The 23,622-nt window shown below is 44.5% G+C and overlaps 1 protein-coding gene across 1 annotated transcript in view; it reads left to right on the top strand.

The window, feature by feature from the left end:
• LOC311108161 (exostosin-1-like) overlaps positions 1 to 23,622 on the top strand; it is a gene marked incomplete at its 5' end in the record, with an annotated part of 171,903 nt that overhangs the window by 122,685 nt on the left and 25,596 nt on the right. Inside the window, 2 exons of the mRNA XM_084150784.1 lie at positions 16,524 to 16,643; positions 19,480 to 19,612. Of these exons, the coding sequence (XP_084006910.1) occupies positions 16,524 to 16,643; positions 19,480 to 19,612 (253 nt within the window). The remainder of the gene's footprint in view (positions 1 to 16,523; positions 16,644 to 19,479; positions 19,613 to 23,622) is intronic.

Below are 23,622 nucleotides of genomic sequence, written 5' to 3'. Positions count from 1 at the left end.
TGACAAGCACGCAGATGAGCTTCCCTCAGACAGTTTCCGACAGTTTGTGCAGAAATTCCTCGGTGGTGCAAACCCACAGTTTCATCAGCTGTCCGGAAGGCTGGTCTCAGACGATCCCACAGGTGAATAAGCTGGATGTGGAGGTCCTGGACTGGCGTGGTTACACGTGGTCTGTGGTTTTGAGGCCGGTTTCTCTAAAAACGACATTGGAGACAGCTTATGGTAGAGAAATGAACATTCAATTATCTGGCAACAGCTCTGGTGGACATTACTGCAGTCAGCATGCCAATTGTATGCTCCCTCAAAACGTGAGTCATCTGTGGCATTGTGTTGTGTGACAAAACTGCAAATTTTAGAGTGGCCTTTTATTGTCCCCAGCACAAGGTGCACCTGTGTAATGATAATGCTGTTTAATCAGCTTCTTGATATGCCACACCTGTCAGGTGAATGGATTATCTTGGCAAATGATAAATGCTCACTAACAGGGATGTAAACAAATGTGTGCACAACATTTGAGAGAAATAAGCTTTTTGTGCATATGGAACATTTCTGGGGTCTTTTATTTCAGCTCATGAAACATGGGACCAACACTTTACATGTTGCGTTTATATTTTTGTTCAGTGTAGTTGTGGTCATCTGGCTAGTATCTGTGGACGCATTTAGCTGCCTAAACTCCTTTTCCTAAATGGATATGCATTTTTGGTGACAAAATTCAATTGAAATGCAGGAAAATATATTGCATTATCATTTTCATGATTGAGTATGCATAATGTCTGCCAATTTGAAAAAGAAAAAGTGTGACATATTTAAAAATCAAATGGAAATGCTTAAATGACAAATCATGTATCATGTTTACCATTTCATTTCCTTGTTGTGATGGCATGAATCAATCAAATTAGATAAATAAATCGCAATGCTTCATTTTGCAATTTCGTTTCCTCATTTGAGTTATCGTTTTCGACCTGTGCTTGCTGGCAACAGTCACTTTCGGTCGATGTGGCATGTTTTTAGGCTTCACCGGCAACACCAGCCAGTGCGAAACCCCACAAAAGAAGAAAATAGCCAGTGTGTGCGAGGAGTTTGTAGGAGGGGACTATAAAGCTTAGTGGAGGGGACACAGGGAGCTACTAGTAGCCAGCTAATTGGCTATTATATGTAGCTAGCTACCGGTAGGTTAGATAGCTAGCTGGCTATGAAGAGCCCACTGGCACTGGCTAGCTACCTTCACAACAAGACACCATCATGGCACACCTTTAGGTACGGTAAGTGGCTTTTTTGTCTTGTAATTTCACATTTGGAAGCAATAGTGTGCAACTGCAGCCCGCAATTCGGGGTGTCCTTCATGTCCGTACCCCCCGAATTGCGGGCCGCAATTGCACCCTTCTCTTTGGAAGGCGCATTGAAACATTTAGCTGGATAACTAGCTAGATAGCTAGTTATCCAGATAGCTAGCAAGCTATGATGCACTAAAGTTACTCTAGAGGGGATCATTAATGGTATGTGGCTATTCAAAAAGAAGGGAATTATCTGAAAGCATGTCATCAGACTTTATAGTGTAACGTCACATGTAGAATATAACATTTTGTTCTTCTTTTTTTTGGCACAGCTCTCACACTGTGTGTGTGTGTCTCTCTCTGTCCGTCTGTCTGTCTGTTATAGCATGTCTGTGTGTCCGTCTGTCTGCTTAGGAGTTCCAGATGTGGCTGCAGGAGATTAGTGGCGGACAACGCTGGATGGCATCTTCACTGAGCAATGAGCACATGTAGGACATGTACAAGTAAGTATCCTATATGAAGTACTACTACTTGGATAGATGGGAGGCAGAGGTTGCAAGCATAGTTTCAAGTTTTAATGTCACATGCACATGTACAGTGAAATGCCTTTCTTGCAAGCTCTAACCCTAACGATGCAGTAAGCAATAATGCAATACTGGAAAACAATGCAATACTGGAAAATAACAAGGTAGAACAAAAACATAAGAAATAAGAAGAACACGATAAAGTATGTAAGCATACTATATACAGGGTCAGTTCCAGTACCATATTTACAATGTGCAGGGTTACTGGATCGATAGAGGTAGATACTGTATGTATAGGGGTAAGGTGACTACGCATCATGATATATGATAAACAGAGTAGCAGCAGCATATATGATGATTGTATGTGAGTTGGTGTGTATAGAGTCGGTGTAAATGTATGTCCATATTATGTGGGTGTTAGCAAATGATGGAGTGAGTGTTTGTATGTGTGTTGGAGAGTCAATGTGCGGAAGTGTGTAGGACCCTATGAGTGTGCATAAGAATAAAATACAAAGGTCAACTCAGATAGTCCGTGTAGCCATTTTGTTAGCTATTTAGTTAGCTATTTGCCTTTTTTTATGGCATGGGGATAGAAGCTGTTCAGGAGCCTGCTGGTGTCAGACTTGATGCACCGATACCTCTTGCCGTGCGGAAGCAGAGAGAACAGTCTATGGCTTGGGTGTTTGGAGTCTTTTTAACGATTTTCCGGGCCTTCTTCTCACACCGCCTGATATAGAGGTCCTGGATGTCCGCACCACCCTCTGTAGTGCCATGCGATCAAGGGCGGTGCTATTGCCATACCAAGCAGTGATGCAGCCAGTCAAAATGCTCTCAGTGGTACAGCTGTAGAACTATTTGAGGGGCCCAGGCCAAACCTTTTCAACCTCCTGAGGGGGAAGAGGCACTGTCGCGCCTTCTTCATGACTATGAGCGTGTGTGTGGACCATTTTAAGTTCTTAGTGATTTGGACACAGAGGAACTTGAAGGTCTCGAACTGCCCCACTGCAGCCCCGGTGATGTGGATGGGGGCGTGCTCCCCCCCCCCCCCCCCTTTCCTGTAGTCCACGATCGGCTCCTTGGTCTTACTGACGTTGAGGGAGAGGTTGTTGTTCCAGCCCCACACTGGCAGATCACTGACCTCCTCCCTGTAAGCTGTCTCATTGTCGCCGGTGATCAGGCCTACCACCACCTGTGACGGAGGGGGTTAGCTAGTCGATGTTATCGGCGGAGTCCCGAAACGTATTCCAATCAACGCTGGCAAAGCAGTCCTGTAGCATAATCTCTGATTCTGGGGACCATTTCTCAACAGAGCAAGTCATGGATAATTCCTGTTTGAGATTCTGCTTATAAACAGGAAGCAGGAGTACAGTCATGATCTGATTTGCCAAAAGGTGGACGAGAGAGGGCCTTGTATGCTTGCTTGTGGGTAGAATAACAGTGGTCTAGTACTTTATCGCCCCTAGTGGCGAGGGAGACGTGTTGATGGAAGTTGGGCATAGAGGTAGATACTGTGTACTGTATGTTTGCAAGTCATTACTTGGCAGTGATTGTGCAACCCAGAGGACACATTGTGTCACACACTGTGAGCAGACCGTGTGTGGTGCACACTTTCTCCTCATAGGCAGTACTCAATTGAGTTGGACTTTTTGCAGAGTTGCTGTCATGTTGCTGAGTTGTGTCCCGATTCTCCTCCCTTCTCCCAAAGTGTGCACTTGCACACTTCCATGATGAGGAGTTTGCAAGTGCCCGCCATAAGAGAAAGGTGGAGAATTGGGATGTAGCCCTCAATGACCGATCCGCTATTCCTGTAGCTGAGGGCTACAGCGATATTACAATGAGGAGATTTGATTAAGCTGCCCTGGGTGGGTGGAGATTACACCAGGTGAAAAGGGATTGTTTTGAATGCCGGACTGCCTACCGGGCGTGAGCCGGGTGTCCCGTTCAAAGCCCACGGCGAAGTCAGCTCAAAACAAAGTGACGTGTGTCCAGAACATGGAGTAATGATTTAGGATTCGGTGTACTTGCAAAGTGTTGTTTGCTCTTGGTAAAAAAAAATGATATGTACTTTATCTGCCTTCCCAAGTAAAACGAGTAAAATTCTAACATATACTTTATGGAAAATACATGTATGTTTCTGAAAGATGAACCATGCGGTCTTGTTGACAATATGACCTGGCAGCGCAGATTATTGTTCGATTTGAGCAGGGCGCTTCTCCCTCACCGCTTTCGCCCGTTCACATCACGGGCCATTGCCGGTTGCACCCTTTCCTGCTTAGTTAAACTCCCTCAATATAAGGGCTAGTCTAGGGCATGGCAGTGTCCACAGTACAATTACAATTATATTCATATTATAGTCCCATGGTCCTCCCCCACTGAGTTCTTGTATGTGACATGTTGTTTATTGCAAGTCAAGCTTTCGTTTGCATGCCAGTAAATATTGTCAACGTTATAGTATTTAATTATTATATCCTGCAGGGGACCGTACCAGAGAATCTGTAAGGGGGCAGATGATCTATGATATGGATTGGAACCAGTATGATTCTTATGAGTTCCTGTTGTCTGATTTGAAGGCTACAAAAGTTATTTTGGGAAGAAAAGCCTTTTCTATTTTAACTCATTTTCCCCAGGCCTGACAGTCTGCCTTTCAACTAATCTATTTTGTGTTCCAACCCTCAGGAAACTGTCATTGCTGTGTACGGGCAACCCAGCAGCTCCTCCAGCAGACGCTGTCCCCTCCTGTCTTACAGTTGCTGCTGACCAAGCTGCCCACCATCACAGCAGCACCTAACCCAAACCCTTACCCTACCTGTAGTAACTTGACAAGGAATGCCCACACGCATTTCAATATTACTTTCCTTTACTTTCAACCTAATAAATAAAAAGTGTACAGCCATGTACAAACGGTACAAATACAGCAAAACGATACAGCCCACTCAACATGTGGTGGAGTTGCATTGTACAGATCCAACTCTGGGTGATGACATCAAAGGGGAAAGGTCACGGCCAATGCCAATAATAACCATGCACACATGAATAGTAATCATACTATACTGCAGGTAAGTACAACACATATTCAATGTAATTATTTATATAGTGTCCACACTAACACTTCTCCCCCCTCAATTTAAATCCCCCCTGTAAGGAAAACATCAGGTTAACAAGTAAACCACATCAGTGTTTTCTTTTCATTACTTAACAACACTGTAGAACTTTTGCTGGTGTTACTGTAAATGTAAACAAAACAAAAAAATGACAGTCCTTATTTCTTTTCAAGTAGGTCTGCTGCTCCCAACAAACACTAACACCACGAGTCTCTCAGTCTCAACTACAGAGTTCGTTTTTCAGGAGGCTTGTGACTACGCTGGTGTGCCACGAGACACAGGTAAGGCGTGTCCCAGTGGAGCTGGGTCTGAGGGCACAGGAGCGGGTTGGGTGTTTGTGAGAGAATGTACATCACCCTCTGCTGGAACCACTGTTCCTCAGATACTGTTTCCTGTGGGGTTTCAACTTGTATACTACCACCCACAGCTGTTCCGTCTGAAAACATGGTATTTTCTTTGTCATTGCGGAGGTGGTCCTGGTGTCTGCGCATGATTCGACCATCAGTCAGTTTGACCACAAAGGAGACTGGACCTCTCTGACTCAGAATGATACCTGGCAACCAGCGTTGGCTGCTTGTGAAGTTGCGGATGTAGACAGTGTCATTGGGTTTGAACTGTCTCTCCCTCGCGTGGTGGTCAGGGGTTAGAAGTCAGGGTCTGGTGGTCATGTCTCTCTTTTTGTTTCTCCTGCTTCCGTTCCACTCGTGATTTGATGTCCGGACGCAGTAGATCCAGGTGAGCTTTTGGCTTTCTGCCCATCAACATCTCAGCTGGAGCCTGCCCTGTTTTTGTTTGTGGCGTGATGCGGTACTGGAACAAGATCCGAGAGAGCTTAGTTGTGATGGTTCCCCCAGTCATCCTTTTGAGCCCCTCTTTCAGTGTCTGCACAGCCCGCTCCGCTAAGCCGTTTGAGGCCGGGTGAAACGGAGCACTGCGGACATGGCGAATCCCGTTTCTCCGCATGAATTCTTGGAACAAGTCACAGGTAAAGGTTGTTGTGTTGTCGGACACGAGAATCAGGCAGACCATGGGTTGCAAACACCTGCCGAAGCGTTTCGATGGTTGTGGTCGCTGTGATGTTGCTCATCATGTGAGCCTCCGGCCACTTGGAGTGCGCGTCCACCATGACAAGGAGCGTGGCCCACGAAAGGGCCTGCAAAGTCTATGTGCAGCCTGGACCATGGGCGGTCAGGCCACTCCCACAGATGTAGTGGCGCGGGCGGCGCTATCTTCTGGTTGATCTGGCACTCAGAAAGATGATTTCACTTTGTTTTCTACGTCCTGATCCATGTTTGGCCACCAGATGTAAGATGTGGCTAAACTTTTCATCCAGGAAGCACCCGGGTGAGCCTCATGGACCTCATCCATGACTTGTGCACGGCCAGTGGCTGGAACAACCACTCTGGACCCCCAGAGTATGCAGCTCAGGGGCATTCATTTCCTTCATCCTCTATGACAGGAGGCCAACCCTGCATAAGGAATCTTTTCACTTGGACCAGGATAGGATCCCAGTCTGTCCACTGTTTGATCTGTTTGGCATTCACAGGTGAGTTTGACAATCTCTCCATTAGGAAAACTGTCTCGGGAGGCACCACAGTTGTGGCGGGCATCTTTGGTAGCAGGAGACGTCTGAGTGCGTTTGCATTGTCCTTCCCCGCTCAATACACGATAGTGTACTGGTAAGCTGACCGTGTGAGGGCCCAGCGCTGTATCCTTGCTGAAGCCATGGGAGGAATGCATCTTGATTAACTGAAAAGGCTCATCAGTGGTTTGTGGTCAGTGCATATGGTGAAATGACGACCGTAGAGGTACTGATGAAAGCGTTTCACAGCAAAGACTATGGCCAGACCTTCCTTGTCTAACTGTGAATAACCCTTCTCAGCACTCGTCAGCGTGCGTGATGTGAATCCAATGGGTTTCTCTGACCCGTCCTCCATCTGATGAGAGAGTACTGCCCCGACGCCATAGGGCGAGGCGTCAGATGACAGGATGATCTCTTTGTCTTGGTCAAAATGAACCAGCAGTTGTGCTGATTGTAGTAGTGCTTTCACTTCCTTGAAAGCTTTCTCTAGTGCTGGCCCCCACTTCCATTTACAGTCTTTGGAGCAGCTAATAAAGTGGAGCCAACACTGTTGACAGCTCAGGGAGGAACTTACCATAGTAGTTCACCATGCCCAGGAATGACCTGAGCTTGGACACGTTCTTGGGGTTTGGAGCATCCTTGATTGACTTGACTTTGTCCTCCACAGGACACAGACCCTGCGCTGTGATCTTGTGACCTAGGTAAGTCACGTTCTGTGCTTGGAATGTGCACTTGCTACGCTTCAGGCACAGCCCTGCCTCAGAGAATCCGTCTCCCCTGTAACCAGGATGTCGTCCAGGTACACAGCTACATGAGGGATCCCCTGCAGCAGATTGTCCATTGTCCTCTGGAAAATGGCTGGGCTGGACGCCACTCTGAAAACCAAGTGGTTGTACCTGAACAAGCCTTTGTGCGTGTTGACTGTGACATACTCTTTTGTGTCCTCGTCCAGGAGGAGCTGTTGGTAAGCGTGATTCATGTCAAGCTTTGAGAACGTCTTGCCTCCTGCAAGCGTTGCGAAAGGGTCCTCCACCCGCGGCAGCGGGTAAGCGTCCAGTTTAGAGGCCCTGTTGATGGTGAGTTTGTAGTCTCCACATATACGCACCGTGCCGTCACTTTTCAGAACGGGAACGATTGGCGCTGCCCAGCGGGAGAACTGAATGGGAGTAATGATGTTTGTTTCCTGCAGCCACTCCAACTCATCCTCCACTTTCTTTTTCATGGCGTAAGGCACTGTCCTTGGCTTGAATAAGCGAGCCTTGGCCTAAAATCCACGAACAGATTAACTGCAGTGCCCTGCAGTGTGCCCAGTTCATCTTTGAAAATCTCAGGGTACTTTTGAATGACATCCTCAGTCACTCGTGTGTGTTTTATCTCACCCCAGTTCAGTTGTATTTTGGTGAGCCAATCACGCCCTAGTAAACTAGGCCCATTCCCTTTCACCACCAGGAGCCGTGCTCTTGCTTCCAGGCTGTTGTATGCAATGTCCACCTCTAGAGCCCCCAGCAATGGTATGTTCACCCCGGTGTACGTACACAGTCTGATCCCTGCCGGTGTGAGGGAGGAAGCCTGTTTTGAGCCCCACATTTGTTTGTAGGTCTCCTCACTGATGACAGAGGCAGAGGCCTCCGTGTCAACCTCCATCCTCATCTGCTTTCCATCTACCTCCACTGAAGCATAGATAGGCTCTGCGCACGGCTCACTCACATTAAACATGTTGTAGGAACAATGCTCTTCCTCCTCCTTTGTGCTCTCTAGGTGGGGCGCTGCTGACTGCGGCTTCGTTGCTGTGAAATTGCCCTGCCCAGTCCGCCCACCCTCTGGCTTGCTCCTAGGACCCCTGCATTTTTTAGCTAAATGTCCCTTTTTGTTGCAATTGTGACAGACAGTATCCTTGAACTTACAGTTGTTTGCATAATGGGTTCCTCCACATCTGAAACATTCCACTGCTTTTCCACTTTTTCCTAGCGCCTCTTTTGTCACCTGATGCACTGCACAACTTCCACTGTTGGCCTTTTGAATATTTTTTGCATTACTAGCAGCCATCTCCATCCCTTGAGATAGTTCCAATGCTCTCTTCAAAGGCAGTGTGGCTTCCTCCAGCAAACGGCGCTGTACGCTGTCCTCATTGATGCCACAGACTAATCTGTCACGGAGCATGTCCTCTAACATAGCCCCAAACTCCGAATGTTCAGAGAGTTCACGTAATTTAGCAACAAAGTTAGCAACAGACTGATCTGTTATCCGAAAATGGCAGTTACATTTTAACCTCTGGACAATCACTGAAGGCTTTGGACTGTAGTGAGTCTGAACGAGAGCAACTAGATCCACAAAAGGAATTTCTCCCGGTTTCTGTGGTGTAGCCAAATTCCTCATTAGCTTGTAGGTTTTAGCCCCACACACACTCAAGAGAATAGAGTGCTGTTTAGCCTCATCTGTAATTCCATTTGCCAAGAAAAAGTGTCCCAACCTTTCCACATATTCCGTCCAGTCCTCGTTCTCTTCCACAAACTCAGTGATAGTCCCAAACATTGCCATTATAACGCCAACTTGTCCTTGATCCTCGTTAGCGATTTTCACTTGCTGCTGATTGTCACCGTCTGCGTTTCCCTCCAGCGGTGGCTGCTCTCCGTCGCTCATTAAGCTAGCTAGCTAACTGACTACCTCCACTGTTTCTTAGCTAGCTAGCACATCGCCCTGTACATGTTGATCAGGTTTTATCCTTGTCGCCAAAAAGATGTAGTAACTTGACAATGAATGCCCACACGCATTTCAATATTACTTTCCTTTACTTTCAACCTAAGAAATAAAAGGTGTACAGCCATTTTGTACTCCTGAGTGGCGCAGTGGTCTAAGGCACTGCATCGCAGTGCTAACTGTGCCACTAGAGATCCTGGTTCGAATCCAGGCTCTGTCGCAGCCGGCCGCGACCGGGAGACTCAGGGGCGGCGCACAATTGGCCCAGCGTCGTCCAGGGTAGGGGAGGGAATGGCCGGCAGGGATGTAGCTCAGTTGATAGAGCATGGCGTTTGCAACGCCAGGGTTGTGGGTTCGATTCCCACGGGGGGCCAGTATAAAAAAACATGTATTCACTAACTGTAAGTCGCTCTGGATAAGAGCGTCTGCTAAATGACTAAAATGTAATGTAAATGTAAAATGTAATGTACAAACGGTACAAATACAGCAAAACGATACAGCCCACTCAACATGTGGTAGAGTTGCAATGTATGGCTGAAAGAGTCGCAAAATGGCTGAAAGATGCCTTCATGCCCAGGTCTGCACTCTGCTATTTCCCTTCATGGAATGGATTTGTACAATTGGTTAGTCTAGTTCAGTGTTCCTGTTTCTTGTCTAATGGGCAACAGTGTGAACATTGTCATACCTACCTGTGCTATAACACCTCATTGAACTACTCAATAAGACCACTCTTGGGTAAATTGAGTGAATGAATGATTGGTTATGACAACATGCACTAAACCGGAACATACGGTTGTGAACAATAAAAAACAGTAGGATATGTGAATTGAATTGTGACTAGTGCACTTATCATAAGTTGTACATTGATAATCTGTGTCTCCATCCATGCTAACCTTTTTACATTATTTGTGCTCCTTTTTCCACAGGCAGTTTGGGCAGATGACCTATATTCCATAGCTGATAGAAACCGAGAAGGAATATCATCCCCAATGATGCTACTAATATTTGTACTGATGAAGAAGAGGAGGGAAGACATCCATTGTCGCTGAATCAATCAATCAATCAATTTTATTTTATATAGCCCTTCGTACATCAGCTGATATCTCGAAGTGCTGTACAGAAACCCAGCCTAAAACCCCAAACAGCTAGTAATGCAGGTGTAGAAGCACGGTGGCTAGGAAAAACTCCCTAGAAAGGCCAAAACCTAGGAAGAAACCTAGAGAGGAACCAGGCTATGAGGGGTGGCCAGTCCTCTTCTGGCTGTGCCGGGTGGAGATTATAACAGAACCATGCTAAGATGTTCAAAAATGTTCATAAGTGACAAGCATGGTCAAATAATAATCAGGAATAAATCTCAGTTGGCTTTTCATAGCCGATCATTAAGAGTTGAAAACAGCAGGTCTGGGACAGGTAGGGGTTCCATAACCGCAGGCAGAACAGTTGAAACTGGAATAGCAGCAAGGCCAGGCGGACTGGGGACAGCAAGGAGTCACCACGGCCGGTAGTCCCGACGTATGGTCCTAGGGCTCAGGTCTCTCAGTTGGCTTTTCATAGCCGATCATTAAGAGTTGAAAACAGCAGGTCTGGGACAGGTAGGGGTTTCGTAACCGCAGGCAGAACAGTTGAAACTGGAATAGCAGCAAGGCCAGGCGGACTGGGGACAGCAAGGTGTCAGCATGCCCGGTAGTCCTGACGTATGGTCCTAGGGCTCAGGTTCTCAGAGAGAAAGAGAGAACGAGAGAATTAGAGAGAGCATACTTAAATTCACACAGGACACTGGATAAGACAGGAGAAGTACTCCAGGTATAACCAACTAACCCCAGCCCCCCGACACATAAACTACTGCAGCATAAATACTGGAGGCTGAGACAGGAGCGGTCCGGAGACACTGTGGCCCCATCCGAAGAAACCCCCGGACAGGGCCAAACAGGAAGGATATAACCCCACCCACTCTGCCAAAGCACAGCCCCCGCACCACTAGAGGGATATCCTCAACCACCAACTTACAATCCTGAGACAAGGCCGAGTATAGCCCACAGAGGTCTCCACCACAGCACAAACCAAGGGGGGGCGCCAACCCAGACAGGAAGATCACGTCAGTAACTCAACCCACTCAAGTGACGCACCCCTCCTAGGGACGGCATGAAAGAGCACCAGCAAGCCAGTGACTCAGCCCCTGTAACAGGGTTAGAGGCAGAGAACCCCAGTGGAGAGAGGGGAACCGGCCTGGCAGAGACAGCAAGGGCTGTTCGTTGCTCCAGAGCCTTTCCGTTCACCTTCACACTCCTGGGCCAGACTACACTCAATCATAAGACCTACTGAAGAGATAAGTCTTCAGTAAAGACTTAAAGGTCGAGACCGAGTCTGCGTCTCTCACATGGGTAGGCAAACTGTTCCATAAAAATGGAGATCTATAGGAGAAAGCCCTGCCTCCCGCTGTTTGCTTAGAAATTCTAGGGACAATTAGGAGGCCTGCGTCTTGTGACCGTAGCGTACGTATTGGTATGTACGGCAGGACCAACTCGGAAAGATAGGTAGGAGCAAGCCCATGTAACGCTTTATAGGTTAACAGTAAAACCTTGAAATCAGCCCTTGCCTTAACAGGAAGCCAGTGTAGGGAAGCTAGCACTGGAGTAATATGATCAAATTTCTTGGTTCTAGTCAGGATTCTAGCAGCCGTATTTAGCACTAACTGAAGTTTATTTAGTGCTTTATCCGGGTAGCCGGAAAGTAGAGCATTGCAGTAGTCTAACCTAGAAGTAACAAATGCATGGATTAATTTTTCTGCATCATTTTTGGACAGAAAATTTCTGATTTTTGCAATGTTACGTAGATGGAAAAAAGCTGTCCTTGAAACAGTCTTGATATGTTCGTCAAAAGAGAGATCAGGGTCAAGAGTAACGCCGAGGTCCTTCACAGTTTTATTTGAGACGACTTTACAACCATCAAGATGAATTGTCAGATTTAACAGAAGATCTCTTTGTTTCTTGGGACCTAGAACAAGCATCTCTGTTTTGTCCGAGTTTAAAAGTAGAAAGTTTTCAGCCATCCACTTCCTTATGTCTGAAACACAGGCTTCTAGCGAGGGCAATTTTGGGGCTTCACCATGTTTCATTGAACTGAACTGCTTGAAGTGTTCAGTCAAAATTACAGTGCCACTTTTTTACCACTAGTCACATGTTAAATAAGATGTTCTGCAAAAGTAATAACAATACAGAAGTGTTTTTGCTCAATAATGAGGTTCTGCCAATCATATGTTGGAAACCATTATCAAGGAAACCTACAGTAGCTGAACACTGTGTAGATAGTAACCTGTTTGTTAAACAACCGTGATTCTAAGAACAAGAATAACTGTTACAATGTCTCTATCACAGGTCACCAAGGGTACAGTAAGGTATAACCTTAATAAAATCATTTGTGATGGTTAATTGTACATGCCTCTCATTTTCCAGTCGACATGAAACAACTTAATATGCAATAAAGTTATACCTATGGGTTGCATAACCAACTCAGTTGCCCTTGTTAGTGTTCTCCCTGAGATTTGAAGGTTGGACAGTTCGATCCCTGGCCAAGTCATACCAGAGCGTCCTATCCGGGGGTGTACTTGTACATCAAGCTGCCTCGCACTACAGAAACAAGAGATAGGCTCCTGCTCCTATGAGCCGTTTTGGCTCGCACAAGCCAAGTCTCGTGGAAAGCTTCCCTCTTACCTACTTTGGCTTGCAACTTTAACAGTATTGATTCAAGGAAAATAAATGGGAGATAAATTCACCTTTCAGCAGGACAATAACCTAAAACACAAGGCCAAATCTACACTGGAGTTGCTTACCAAGAAGACACTGAATGTTCCTGAGTGGCTGAGTTACAGTTTTGACTTAAATCTGCTTGAAAATCTATGGCAAGACTTGAAAATGGTTGTCTAGCAATGACCAACAACCAATTTGACAGAGCTTGAAGAATTTTGAAAATAATAATTGGCAAATATTGTACAATCCAGGTGTGCAAAGCTCTTAGAGACTTACCCAGAAAGACTAACAGCTGTAATAGCTGCTAAATATGATTCTAACATGTATTGACTCAGGGGTGTGAATACTTATGTAAATTCAATATTTCTGTATTTAATTTTCAGTAAAATTTCTAAAAACATGTTTTCACTTTGTCATTTATTTTTAATTTTAATTTTTATAATAATGGGGTATTGTGTGTAGATGGGTCAGAGAAAAAAAAAATATTTAATCCATTTTGAATTCAGGCTGTAACGACAAAATGTGTAATAAATCAAGGGTTATGAATACTTTCTGAAGGCACTGAATATTTTTATTTTATTTGTTTGACCAGAATGATTTTAGTAGGTTATTTCCATCTACTCATCTCTTAAAATGTGTTGACTTGCCTCTCACCATAGCCAGCTAGCTAGCTAACGTGTCTAACCTAGATAGCTAAATACAGTACATATACTAACCATCATTGCTAGTCGCTTGCAGCAAGCACCATGCCCGGTCTGTCTCCCAGTGTCTCCTCCCGTGAACTCCTTGCTCACCGGCTGTCCAGCATAACAAAGATTATCTGAGTTATTCAGTAGATAGTACAGCTTCACCTCTTCCTCTGTGATCCAGAAATACTTTACGAAATGAAGAGTACAGGTTTTTCTGTCTGAGCATAGCAGGGTCATTCCTACTTTGTGGTGCCTTTTGGACCTCAAAACTTTGAGAAAAAAATATTTTTTTAGGTGCATTTTCCAACCTGTTAGGTGCATAAGGGTGGACATTTGGAAGCCAAATTAGCCACAGCTCTGTGAGTGAGCAAGATTGAGCTAGTATAATGGTCAACACTTTAACAGGATTTTTACAGGGTGGAAATGTATGAGTGGGATATACAGACTAACAATATGGAAAAATAGATAAAACTGATTGTTTATATTTATGTACATTTGCACCATTGTTTTCCCACCAAAGAAATGATTGGAAAGTGATATCAGAGACATAATAATCATGAACAAAACGTTATTGATGAGAGAGAATTTAACTAGGACTATAAAATAATGAAGAAATATTTTAAATATTATATTATTTTAAGGCTTATATTTCTTGTGGAAGTTGATGAATAACACCCGGGGACATGGCAAAAACACCTACATCCACTGAAAAAAAGTGTTCAAAATTATTCCCTTTCAAGATCCATATTTTGGTGTTTTTAATGTAAGGACACCTGACCGTTGTATTTAAAGCCTTTTGGAATCCACATTTTACACTAAATATGTAGAGATATGTCCTGGGGACAGAAAAGGCACCGTTTGGAAGTAATGACCCAGCTAGCAAGCCCAAGCAACCTCTTCTGCCTCCGTTACCAAAACTCCACCCACCGTGTTTGATTGGCAGGTCTAACACATCGAAAATGAAAACACGAAGGAGCAATCAAGAAAAAAAAAATCAAAATTGAGCATTGCAATTGATTTATTGAATTTGATTTATCATTATAATTTTGACAGTCTTAACCCACACAGAGTATGGAAAGTAATTATCAATTGCAATTGAGAACTCATTTTATTTTTGTCACAATTTATGCGGTCACAATAAGGAAATGAAATGGTATTTACATTTCGTTTTTAAGTGTAAGAGTGTTGCATTTACAATTGAGTGTCGGCAGCGAAATGCTTCCATAAGTATCAACAAGGGCTTACTATAAATTCTAGCTAGCTAGCAACAACATTAGTCCACCTTGCTAGTTAGTTAATATTAGCTATAGATAGCTACAGCAGGCACACGCCTGTAGAAAGCTACTGCCACATTGTGGTCTGGAGTATTTTAACGAGGCAGGCCTCAGTTATTCAGAGTGCGAATTAGATACAAAAGGATGCTAAAAGGTGAGGAAAGTTGGGAAAGTTAGAAGGATTAAATCACTATTGATTTGTAGTCTTCTGTTGTGTTTAGATGGTTCAATGTAAATGTCCAAATATCTTCCATTTAGATCTATTTTCTTATCAAAACCCAACTTGATAAAGATTTGCATGAAGGGTTTCTGGGAAAGAACCAACTAACTGCTTGAATTACAAGCAAGTCAGAAACTTTTGTAAAGTCACTACAATTTATACACTCCAAAACGTGTGAATAATGGCTGAGATCTTTTACGTATATCTAATGTAAAGATAATCCACTACCGTGAGTCATAGTATGCCATCATGAGCTTTAAGAGCTTTAAAAGCTTTTTAAATACACTCCTATGTATAAACAAGCTTACGATTGTCAAGATAATAACTTCTATCCAGCTTTGTTTACAGAGTTGGTAAACTAGCAATGTACAGCCCCCACACCATACTGCTGTAGCTGTGTGTGTGTGTGTGTGTGATGGTCCATAATGAGAGTGGAGGCCATCCACTGCTTTGGTTTTATACAACAATCAAGTTGCTGCACCTGCTGGTAAAAATGGAATCTCATTACATTCAATTATGTGGAAGAATGACGCACAACAACCCAGCACAACATGTGGAGTAGCTTATTCCCCCACAGAGCAGACACATAAACACTGATGGAGAGATAGAGAGGGAGGTGGAGGATTTGATTTGCCTAATTTATACCCTGCCTCTGACTGTATTAAAACTAGATATACTGTCACTGCCAAACATCAGCTCAGACAGACATTGTTTTCAGGCTTCAGGGGGGAGAGGGGGGCTGTCTTTGTGATTTCGTGGTTAGAAATGTGACATTCATTGTGACTGCTGATTTGTCTTCCTGCCCCCTCTCCTGCCACGTGTCACATTATGAATTGTATGTTTCTGTGTTTGTTTGAATAATTGATGAGGAGCTCTGAGAGGAACAGTAACAGTATAGAACAGTGATGCGCTGTGAAACGTGAGGTAGTGCTGTCTGTTAGTTAGGAGGGTGTGATAGCGTTGTGTTTTAGCCACAGGAGTGACATGATCCCTAACTGAAGGGCTCAACCTCTCTCACACAAGGCTGGTTTACTAGCCCATAACGTTTTAACACCTCAGTTTCTCTCTAGCAGTATGACCTATGCTGGAGCTACCACTTCAGAGGATAGTCCTCAATTGGAACGATATGCCTGCAAATTCTATTAGTCCTCTTTGGCCTACCACATAGATCAGTGTAATTCGACCATTGAGGACCATTGTTAACGATGTCATTGGTCCCTCAAGTTATAGCCACTAAAGGGCCATTCGAATCCTACAGAGGTGTTGCTATGGCTCCCATGGGAGGAGTCAGTGTGTCCAAGGGCCTCCCTCGGGAAGGAGTATTTTGCCTAATCACATCTGCCCAGAGAATAACCCATGTGCCCCCACTCCCTCACACTCGTTTACATTTTCACTCTGTCTTTTTTCTTCTTCCAGGTTCCTTCAATTACCAGATCTGTGGACCATGACAAAATATTGGCGCTCAGGCAGCAGACTCAGTTCCTCTGGGATGCTTATTTTTCTTCGGTAGCAAAAATAGTGTTAACTACATTAGAGGTAAGCTCTCCCATTTATAGAACTGTTCATTTGACTCGAGTGGGTGGGAGCGGGTTGGGAGGATTGCAGGGCCAGACAGCCAGCAGCCAGGATAACGGATAGCCTTTTCTATAATGTGCACAAGTGGCCAGGATGAATTGATGGTGGCTGTACAACAGCGTTCCCCAACCAAGTTCTTAATTTCCCATGGTTTGTTTTTTCTTACTCCTCCTGACAGTCCGGCTCTTCCTTTGGGAGTGTTCTCACTATACTCTCTCTTCTGTCTCAGTCTCTGGGGGGAAACAGACACAAAGGGCTTTCATCAGCCTCTTCCCCAGGACAGACAGTCAGTCAGGACTTGCCATGATCAAAAGAGATTGCAGTGTAACGATTTCATCTGGCATCTTAAATGTCTAGAGACTCTCATGGACTAGAGTACATAGACAGGTAGCTGTGGGTTCCTTAAACAAAACTCCCCCTTGTGCTATACTGCTACTATTTATTGTTGTCACACCCCGAAATATAGTGTCCCCTCAGAGCAAAGTTAAAATCATTGTCATGTTTCCCCTGGAACAATCAGAAAACCACTTTTTATGATATGATGTGTGGCGAGGAAGCCCAGGTATGAGGTGTTTTGGCCTGCAGGTATGAGAGGAAAGGTTCAGCAGGGTAACATCAGAACATTCTCATAGGCTCACTCAACATTTTGACTTTTGTCTTTTTCTTCTGGGGAAAAAGGGTTTTACTTTGGTCTGACTTTTTCAATGGGTTTTTATATTATCACACGTTCACTTATTGCTGTATCACTGACCCATTCAGAAGCTACTCTGTTATGATAGTGTTGTGAGCCCTAATTTAGAACTCACTCAACAGACACTCCAACCTGTCACCCATACGTCTTTGTCCCTATAGTGTTCATTTCACTTCTTCATTTGGAGGTTGTCCGTCTTTGTCCCTGTAGTGTTCATTTCACTTCTTCATTTGGAGGGTGTCCGTCTTTGTCCCCGTAGTGTTCATTTCACTTCTTCATTTGGAGGGTGTCTGTCTTTGTCCCTGTAGTGTTCATTTCACTTCTTCATTTGGAGGGTGTCCGTCTTTGTCCCCGTAGTGTTCATTTCACTTCTTCATTTGGAGGGTGTCCGTCTTTGTCCCCGTAGTGTTCATTTCACTTCTTCATTTGGAGGGTGTCCGTCTTTGTCCTTGTAGTGTTCATTTCACTTCTTCATTTGGAGGGTGTCCGTCTTTGTCCCCGTAGTGTTCATTTCACTTCTTCATTTGGAGGGTGTCCGTCTTTGTCCCCGTAGTGTTCATTTCACTTCTTCATTTGGAGGGTGTCCGTCTTTGTCCTTGTAGTGTTCATTTCACTTCTTCATTTGGAGGGTGTCCGTCTTTGTCCCTGTAGTGTTCATTTCACTTCTTCATTTGGAGGGTGTTCGTCTTTAATTTCTTTACTCCCTTTCTCTTTCCATTCAATTTACCACTTCATAAAGGAACCAATGACCAGGAGGGGTGAGGAGGAGGGGGAAAAGAGAGAAAGTGAGGAGGATATATTATAGGCATTCCGCCATGGTTCTTCAAAGGGAGCCACAGCAGCGATGAATTGGATTTGGGATTAGGGCCGAGCGTTGGTTTTATGTGTTGCCGGGCGAACGTCACCACCAGGTGCCTAGTCCAAATCCAACAGAGACTAAATTAGGCCCATCTCCATGGATATTTACCGTTGTGCAGATGTGGTAAATGCTCGGCGCTACCTGCCGACTGACAAAATGTGGGAAATTAGGCATTCTAAATAGCCCCGCAAGTGGCACACACACAGGGCTTTTGTTAAGTGCCAGCTAATTCTCCATATAGATCAAAAGGCACCTCTCATCTCAGTGTTGCTGGCACTGGACGGGCACATGGACTCTAAACTGTTTGAGGCACGTGACAAACAGGCAGACGCACCGTTAATCTGACCTGAATCTGTCAATAGGGTTTTCAGATACATTTGCCTACAATGCAGTACAAGTATAAAGACAGTCAGATGATACTGTAGCAACTCCTGTAGAAGAGAAATTCATTTTTTACTGTGCAGGTACTGTATCTTGAGCAACATAAATGAAGCTCATCACCTAGCAGTGAGTCGACCTACCGCCTCGTCTCTCTGAGGGGGTTTGCTTGTTAAGGCCTCTCTCACAACCTCATTAGGACCCACAGTTCAAACGGAGGAAGCAGCCTGGAAAGCACCAGGCTCTGAGAGGAGAGCAGCTGAGGCAAGAGAGGAGACGTACCCATATGGAGGTCTCTTGCTGTGGAGCCAAGAGCAGGGGAGCTGTAGCCTTTCTATTTCAGGACAGGCAGTGAGTCGGGTCTATTGGAAAGAGCAATCAAAAGTAGAAATGAAATGACTGTGATTAATGTTAATAAATTTGATTGAGAGGTTTGTTTTGTGTCCATTGACTCAACTAATATCAGGACCCATCTTCATGTAAAATATCCTGTGCATCATCAGTGAATCACTCTTACTGCATGACCACTGCATGCAAATAACTCCTTACAGATTAAGAAACTTTGCAAGTCATTGCTGTTCAATAAAACGGTCAGTAGAACAGTCATCATATATAGCAACATGGGACGAGGAGATACAGCTCCAATCTCCACAGTCAACATGCAGGGTAACAGTTGCACCTGGGTGAGTGGGCATCAGTCCCAGCTGAGGGTATGAGGTGTAATCTGCGTCAGCAAGACGCTGCTCGACAACATGGCCACGTCTATCAGACCCAGCCTCTTGCAGAGCGAGCAGCTTCTTTATACTAATCCTCTCTCTCTCTACTCCTCCTCCTCTCTCCTTCTCTCTGTGTTGTTTCTTTTTCTGCAGATAATCCAAGACAGAATAAATTCCCACATATCCAGGAACAAGTTGATGTGGAATTCGTTGCCTGGTGGACTGTACGTTCTGCCTCAGTTCTCCACGGACGCTGCAGTGTTCCCCTTTTATTACTCCTCGCTGGGTGAGTTGCAGCCTGTTAATAACCTGGTATTATGTGTCAGTATAACTTCTATGCATGGGAGCTGTTGGCACACAACCACAAGGGATCAGACCTCTGCTTTGTCCGTCAGGTTTTTTCCAACTCCTTGACAGAGTCAAAACTAAATTCTTCATTCACAACCAGTTCGTTGTGTAGGGCCTAATGTCAATGTGCGCTCTTCAACTCTTCCTCCATGCTGTTTTATATACCCCAGTGCTACGTATTAATACCCTCTGAGAAAATGTTGCTCATGCTAACCAACCACAGACAAATTTTACATAAATTCATGTTTGGTGACCAACCAATGCACTTTACAGCGGAAATTGTCTTGGATTTAACCTTGCAAACTAGTATATGGTATCCCATATCCTATCTGCAGTGCCATTAACTGCTGAGGGTCAAGTCCTCCCTAGTCAGTGATTAGTCGTCACTGAGATGGAACAGTGAACAGCATAAAGCCTAGTGCTTCAGCAGAGCAGTCAGTGTCTTGTGTATTTCCTCCGGCATGGAGCACCTTGGAGCTGTGCACTATGAACTGTGCTGCTGCCGCAGTCCTGCGAGGAGCACTGGGATGAAGCCATAACTCAGATGCTTGTCTTTCTCTGAGGAGTTGTGGACAGGAGGAATGGGCAGTTTGTTTTATGCTACCTCAGTAAATCAAGTTTTTGCCGGTACTGTAGGAATATCGTCGTCAATGCCGGTAATACACAGGCGTTATCAGTCTCACTTTCCATAATTCTGATAGCAAGGTAGTTCAGAAGGTTCTCGTTTTTTTATTTGCAGTGTAGGCCTATTTAAATTCTACTGACTTTGATTTACTGTTTTTGAAGCTTTTATTTGTCTCTGTAAATTTGAAGTTGATTTTACAATATTTTGTTATTATGACAGCATGTGTCGCGTATCATATTGGCTCCTCTGAGAAGTGGAAAAGAAGGAAAGATGGCAATGTTGGGCTCCTTTTCTGGGGGGTCTTGATGACTGGGTATACTGCCTCAAAATCACAAATTGGATTTCCAACTGGTTTAGTAGAGAGTCCAGCTGCTTTGGCACCTCCTATCATGTGCTTCACAGGCTGTTTGCTTCACAATCCTCTTTTAACTGTGTTTAAAGCTACTGGGAATGCCAAAGCAGTGGATAAGAATGGGAAGGTCCATTTATTGTAGAAACTGTTTGATTGTTCCCTGTAGAAACTCTGCTTGTTATCCACAGTCAACCGAACCAATTCTCATCGCCATTTGAGTTCTAATTTTGACTCATGAGATGTAATGTCTCAACTGAATTTTGTTTGAGCTGTCAATCAATCTCAATCTATAGCTTCGTTATAGCTTTTCACGAGGAAATTATATATTGTCTAAATCCTCGGAGTAGATTGGCAGGGTACAAAAAATTATGTGAATTATCCGATCACTGCATATGCAGTTCCACACAGTCTTCTCCCATTGTGTAATGCCGATTCGGCAGTGTAGAGAAGGACTATCTCCAGGATGCTGCTAGAAGAGGAATGTTTTGTTTACCACCACCTCGTGTGAAAAGGCGGTAACACTTGCCCTCGTCACCCCACCTCTTCACTTCCCCCGGCACCTCTAATTATCTTTAAGGTTACCACGACGACTGCAGCAGCTAGATTTCCTTGAGGCTTCAGGACCCCCTAAGCTTTCTCCCCTGCAGTCATATCACTATCATTGATCCAGCCTGGCTTTCTGTTATGGTCCGGGAAAACCCTCCAAGTTGCCTCGTTTGCTGTGCATGATTGTTCCGGTTCATTGCAATCGGTGTGATTTTTTTTCTTCCTTTACCCCCTAGTACAGTTTGACTTCGTTCTGTCAATATTAATGAGGTCTAGTTTCTGAGCATGTTTCAGATCACACTGAACCTTTCTAATGTCGGGTTCTAGAGCACCTTCGCTAAGGCCAGTAACCAGCATAAAGGCTAATAACCAACACAATCAATCCACAGACACAGTGACACCCCGCTTCACTAGGCCTACAGTAAGGTATTCTGCAAAGGGCAGTCTCTCAAGATAAGAGGGGCCATTATACAAGGCTCTTTTTTACAAATGTGGGAGTAAGAGCCTACTCTGCTACAGTTGTTGGTGTGTTCTTTAAGCCAGTGGAGTGGAAAGAAACTAAAGGAAACAGCAATATTGGATCAATGCTTCAACATACCTTGTTGGAGAACAGTTGGAGAAATGACTTTGATCACAGTTCTGTCAATGAAAGTAATTTCAACAATGTTTTTGTCAGTTCTGCTTGGTACATTTGCAGTTTGTTTGATTCAAACGTTTGTTTGAAGTGCCCCTAAAATTACTGCCAGAAATGACTGTGGGGTTTCCCGGAGGAAACATTTATTCTACAAAAGTGATACCAGAGTAAAATATTTTGATGACCGGATGAGAACAAGGTCCTAATGCAATACGGAATCCCTCCTTTGAAGATGATCGGCAGAGATTTTCTACAGCTTTCTTTGCTTATGCAACAATGTCTGCAAAGAATAAACCTATTCAGGCAAATGTTATGCTCACCAAATGGAGACATACAAACAGTCAGCAAGTTCGCTATCATGTCCCACATCAAGAAGGCATCCTTGTGTGATCAGGGTCCAAAATAGGTATTCTTGAGGCACCACACAGCATCAGGGTAGATCCATAAATAGAGCCCAGTACACCAGAGAGGCCAGAGAGTCCACAGCCCTGTGTCAGAGAGATTGATAGGGGTGCTGTAAGTGCACTGTGTGTCCATTTATGCGTGATGAGGTGAATGGATTGGAGAGTCCAGTCTCAGTCCCTTCTGAAGGTACAGTGGGGAAAAAAAGTATTTAGTCAGCCACCAATTGTGCAAGTTCTCCCACTTAAAAAGATGAGAGAGGCCTGTAATTTTCATCATAGGTACACATCAACTATGACAGACAAAATGAGAAAAGAAATTCCAGAAAATCACATTGTAGGATTTTTAATGCATTTATTTGCAAATTATGGTGGAAAATAAGTATTTGGTCAATAACAAAAAAGTTTCTCAATACTTTGTTATATACCCTTTGTTGGCAATGACACAGGTCAAACGTTTTCTGTAAGTCTTCACAAGGTTTTCACACACTGTTGCTGGTATTTTGGCCCATTCCTCCATGTAGATCTCCTCTAGAGCAGTGATGTTTTGGGGCTGTCGCTGGGCAACACGGATTTTCAACTCCCTCCAAAGATTTTCTATGGGGTTGAGATCTGGAGACTGGCTAGGCCACTCCAGGACCTTGAAATGCTTCTTACGAAGCCACTCCTTCGTTGCCCGGGCGGTGTGTTTGGGATCATTGTCATGCTGAAAGACCCAGACACGTTTCATCTTCAATGCCCTTGCTGATGGAAGGAGGTTTTCACTCAAAATCTCACGATACATGGCCCCATTCATTCTTTCCTTTACACGGATCAGTCGTCCTGGTCCCTTTGCAGAAAAACAGCCCCAAAGCATGATGTTTCCACCCCCATGCTTCACAGTAGGTATGGTGTTCTTTGGATGCAACTCAGCATTCTTTGTACTCCAAACACGACGAGTTGAGTTTTTACCAAAAAGTTATATTTTGGTTTCATCTGACCATATGACATTCTCCCAATCCTCTTCTGGATCATCCAAATGCACTCTAGCAAACTTCAGACGGGCCTGGACATGTACTGGCTTAAGCAGGGGGACACAGCAGGATTTGAGTCCCTGGCGGCGTAGTGTGTTACTGATGGTAGGCTTTGTTACTTTGGTCCCAGCTCTCTGCAGGTCATTCACTAGGTCCCCCCGTGTGGTTCTGGGATTTTTGCTCACCGTTCTTGTGATCATTTTGACCCCACGGGGTGAGATCTTGCGTGGAGCCCCAGATCGAGGGAGATTATCAGTGGTGTTGTATGTCTTCCATTTCCTAATAATTGCTCCCACAGTTGATTTCTTCAAACCAAGCTGCTTACCTATTGCAGATTCAGTCTTCCCAGCCTGGTAAAGGTCTACAATTTTGTTTCT

The sequence above is a fragment of the Coregonus lavaretus genome (assembly GCF_964263955.1).
Source record: "Coregonus lavaretus genome assembly, chromosome: 33".
In the NCBI taxonomy this organism is placed as follows: Eukaryota; Metazoa; Chordata; class Actinopteri; order Salmoniformes; family Salmonidae; genus Coregonus; species Coregonus lavaretus.
The sequence above is the reverse complement of the archived record's forward strand: the minus strand, read 5'-3'. Positions and strand labels throughout refer to the sequence as shown.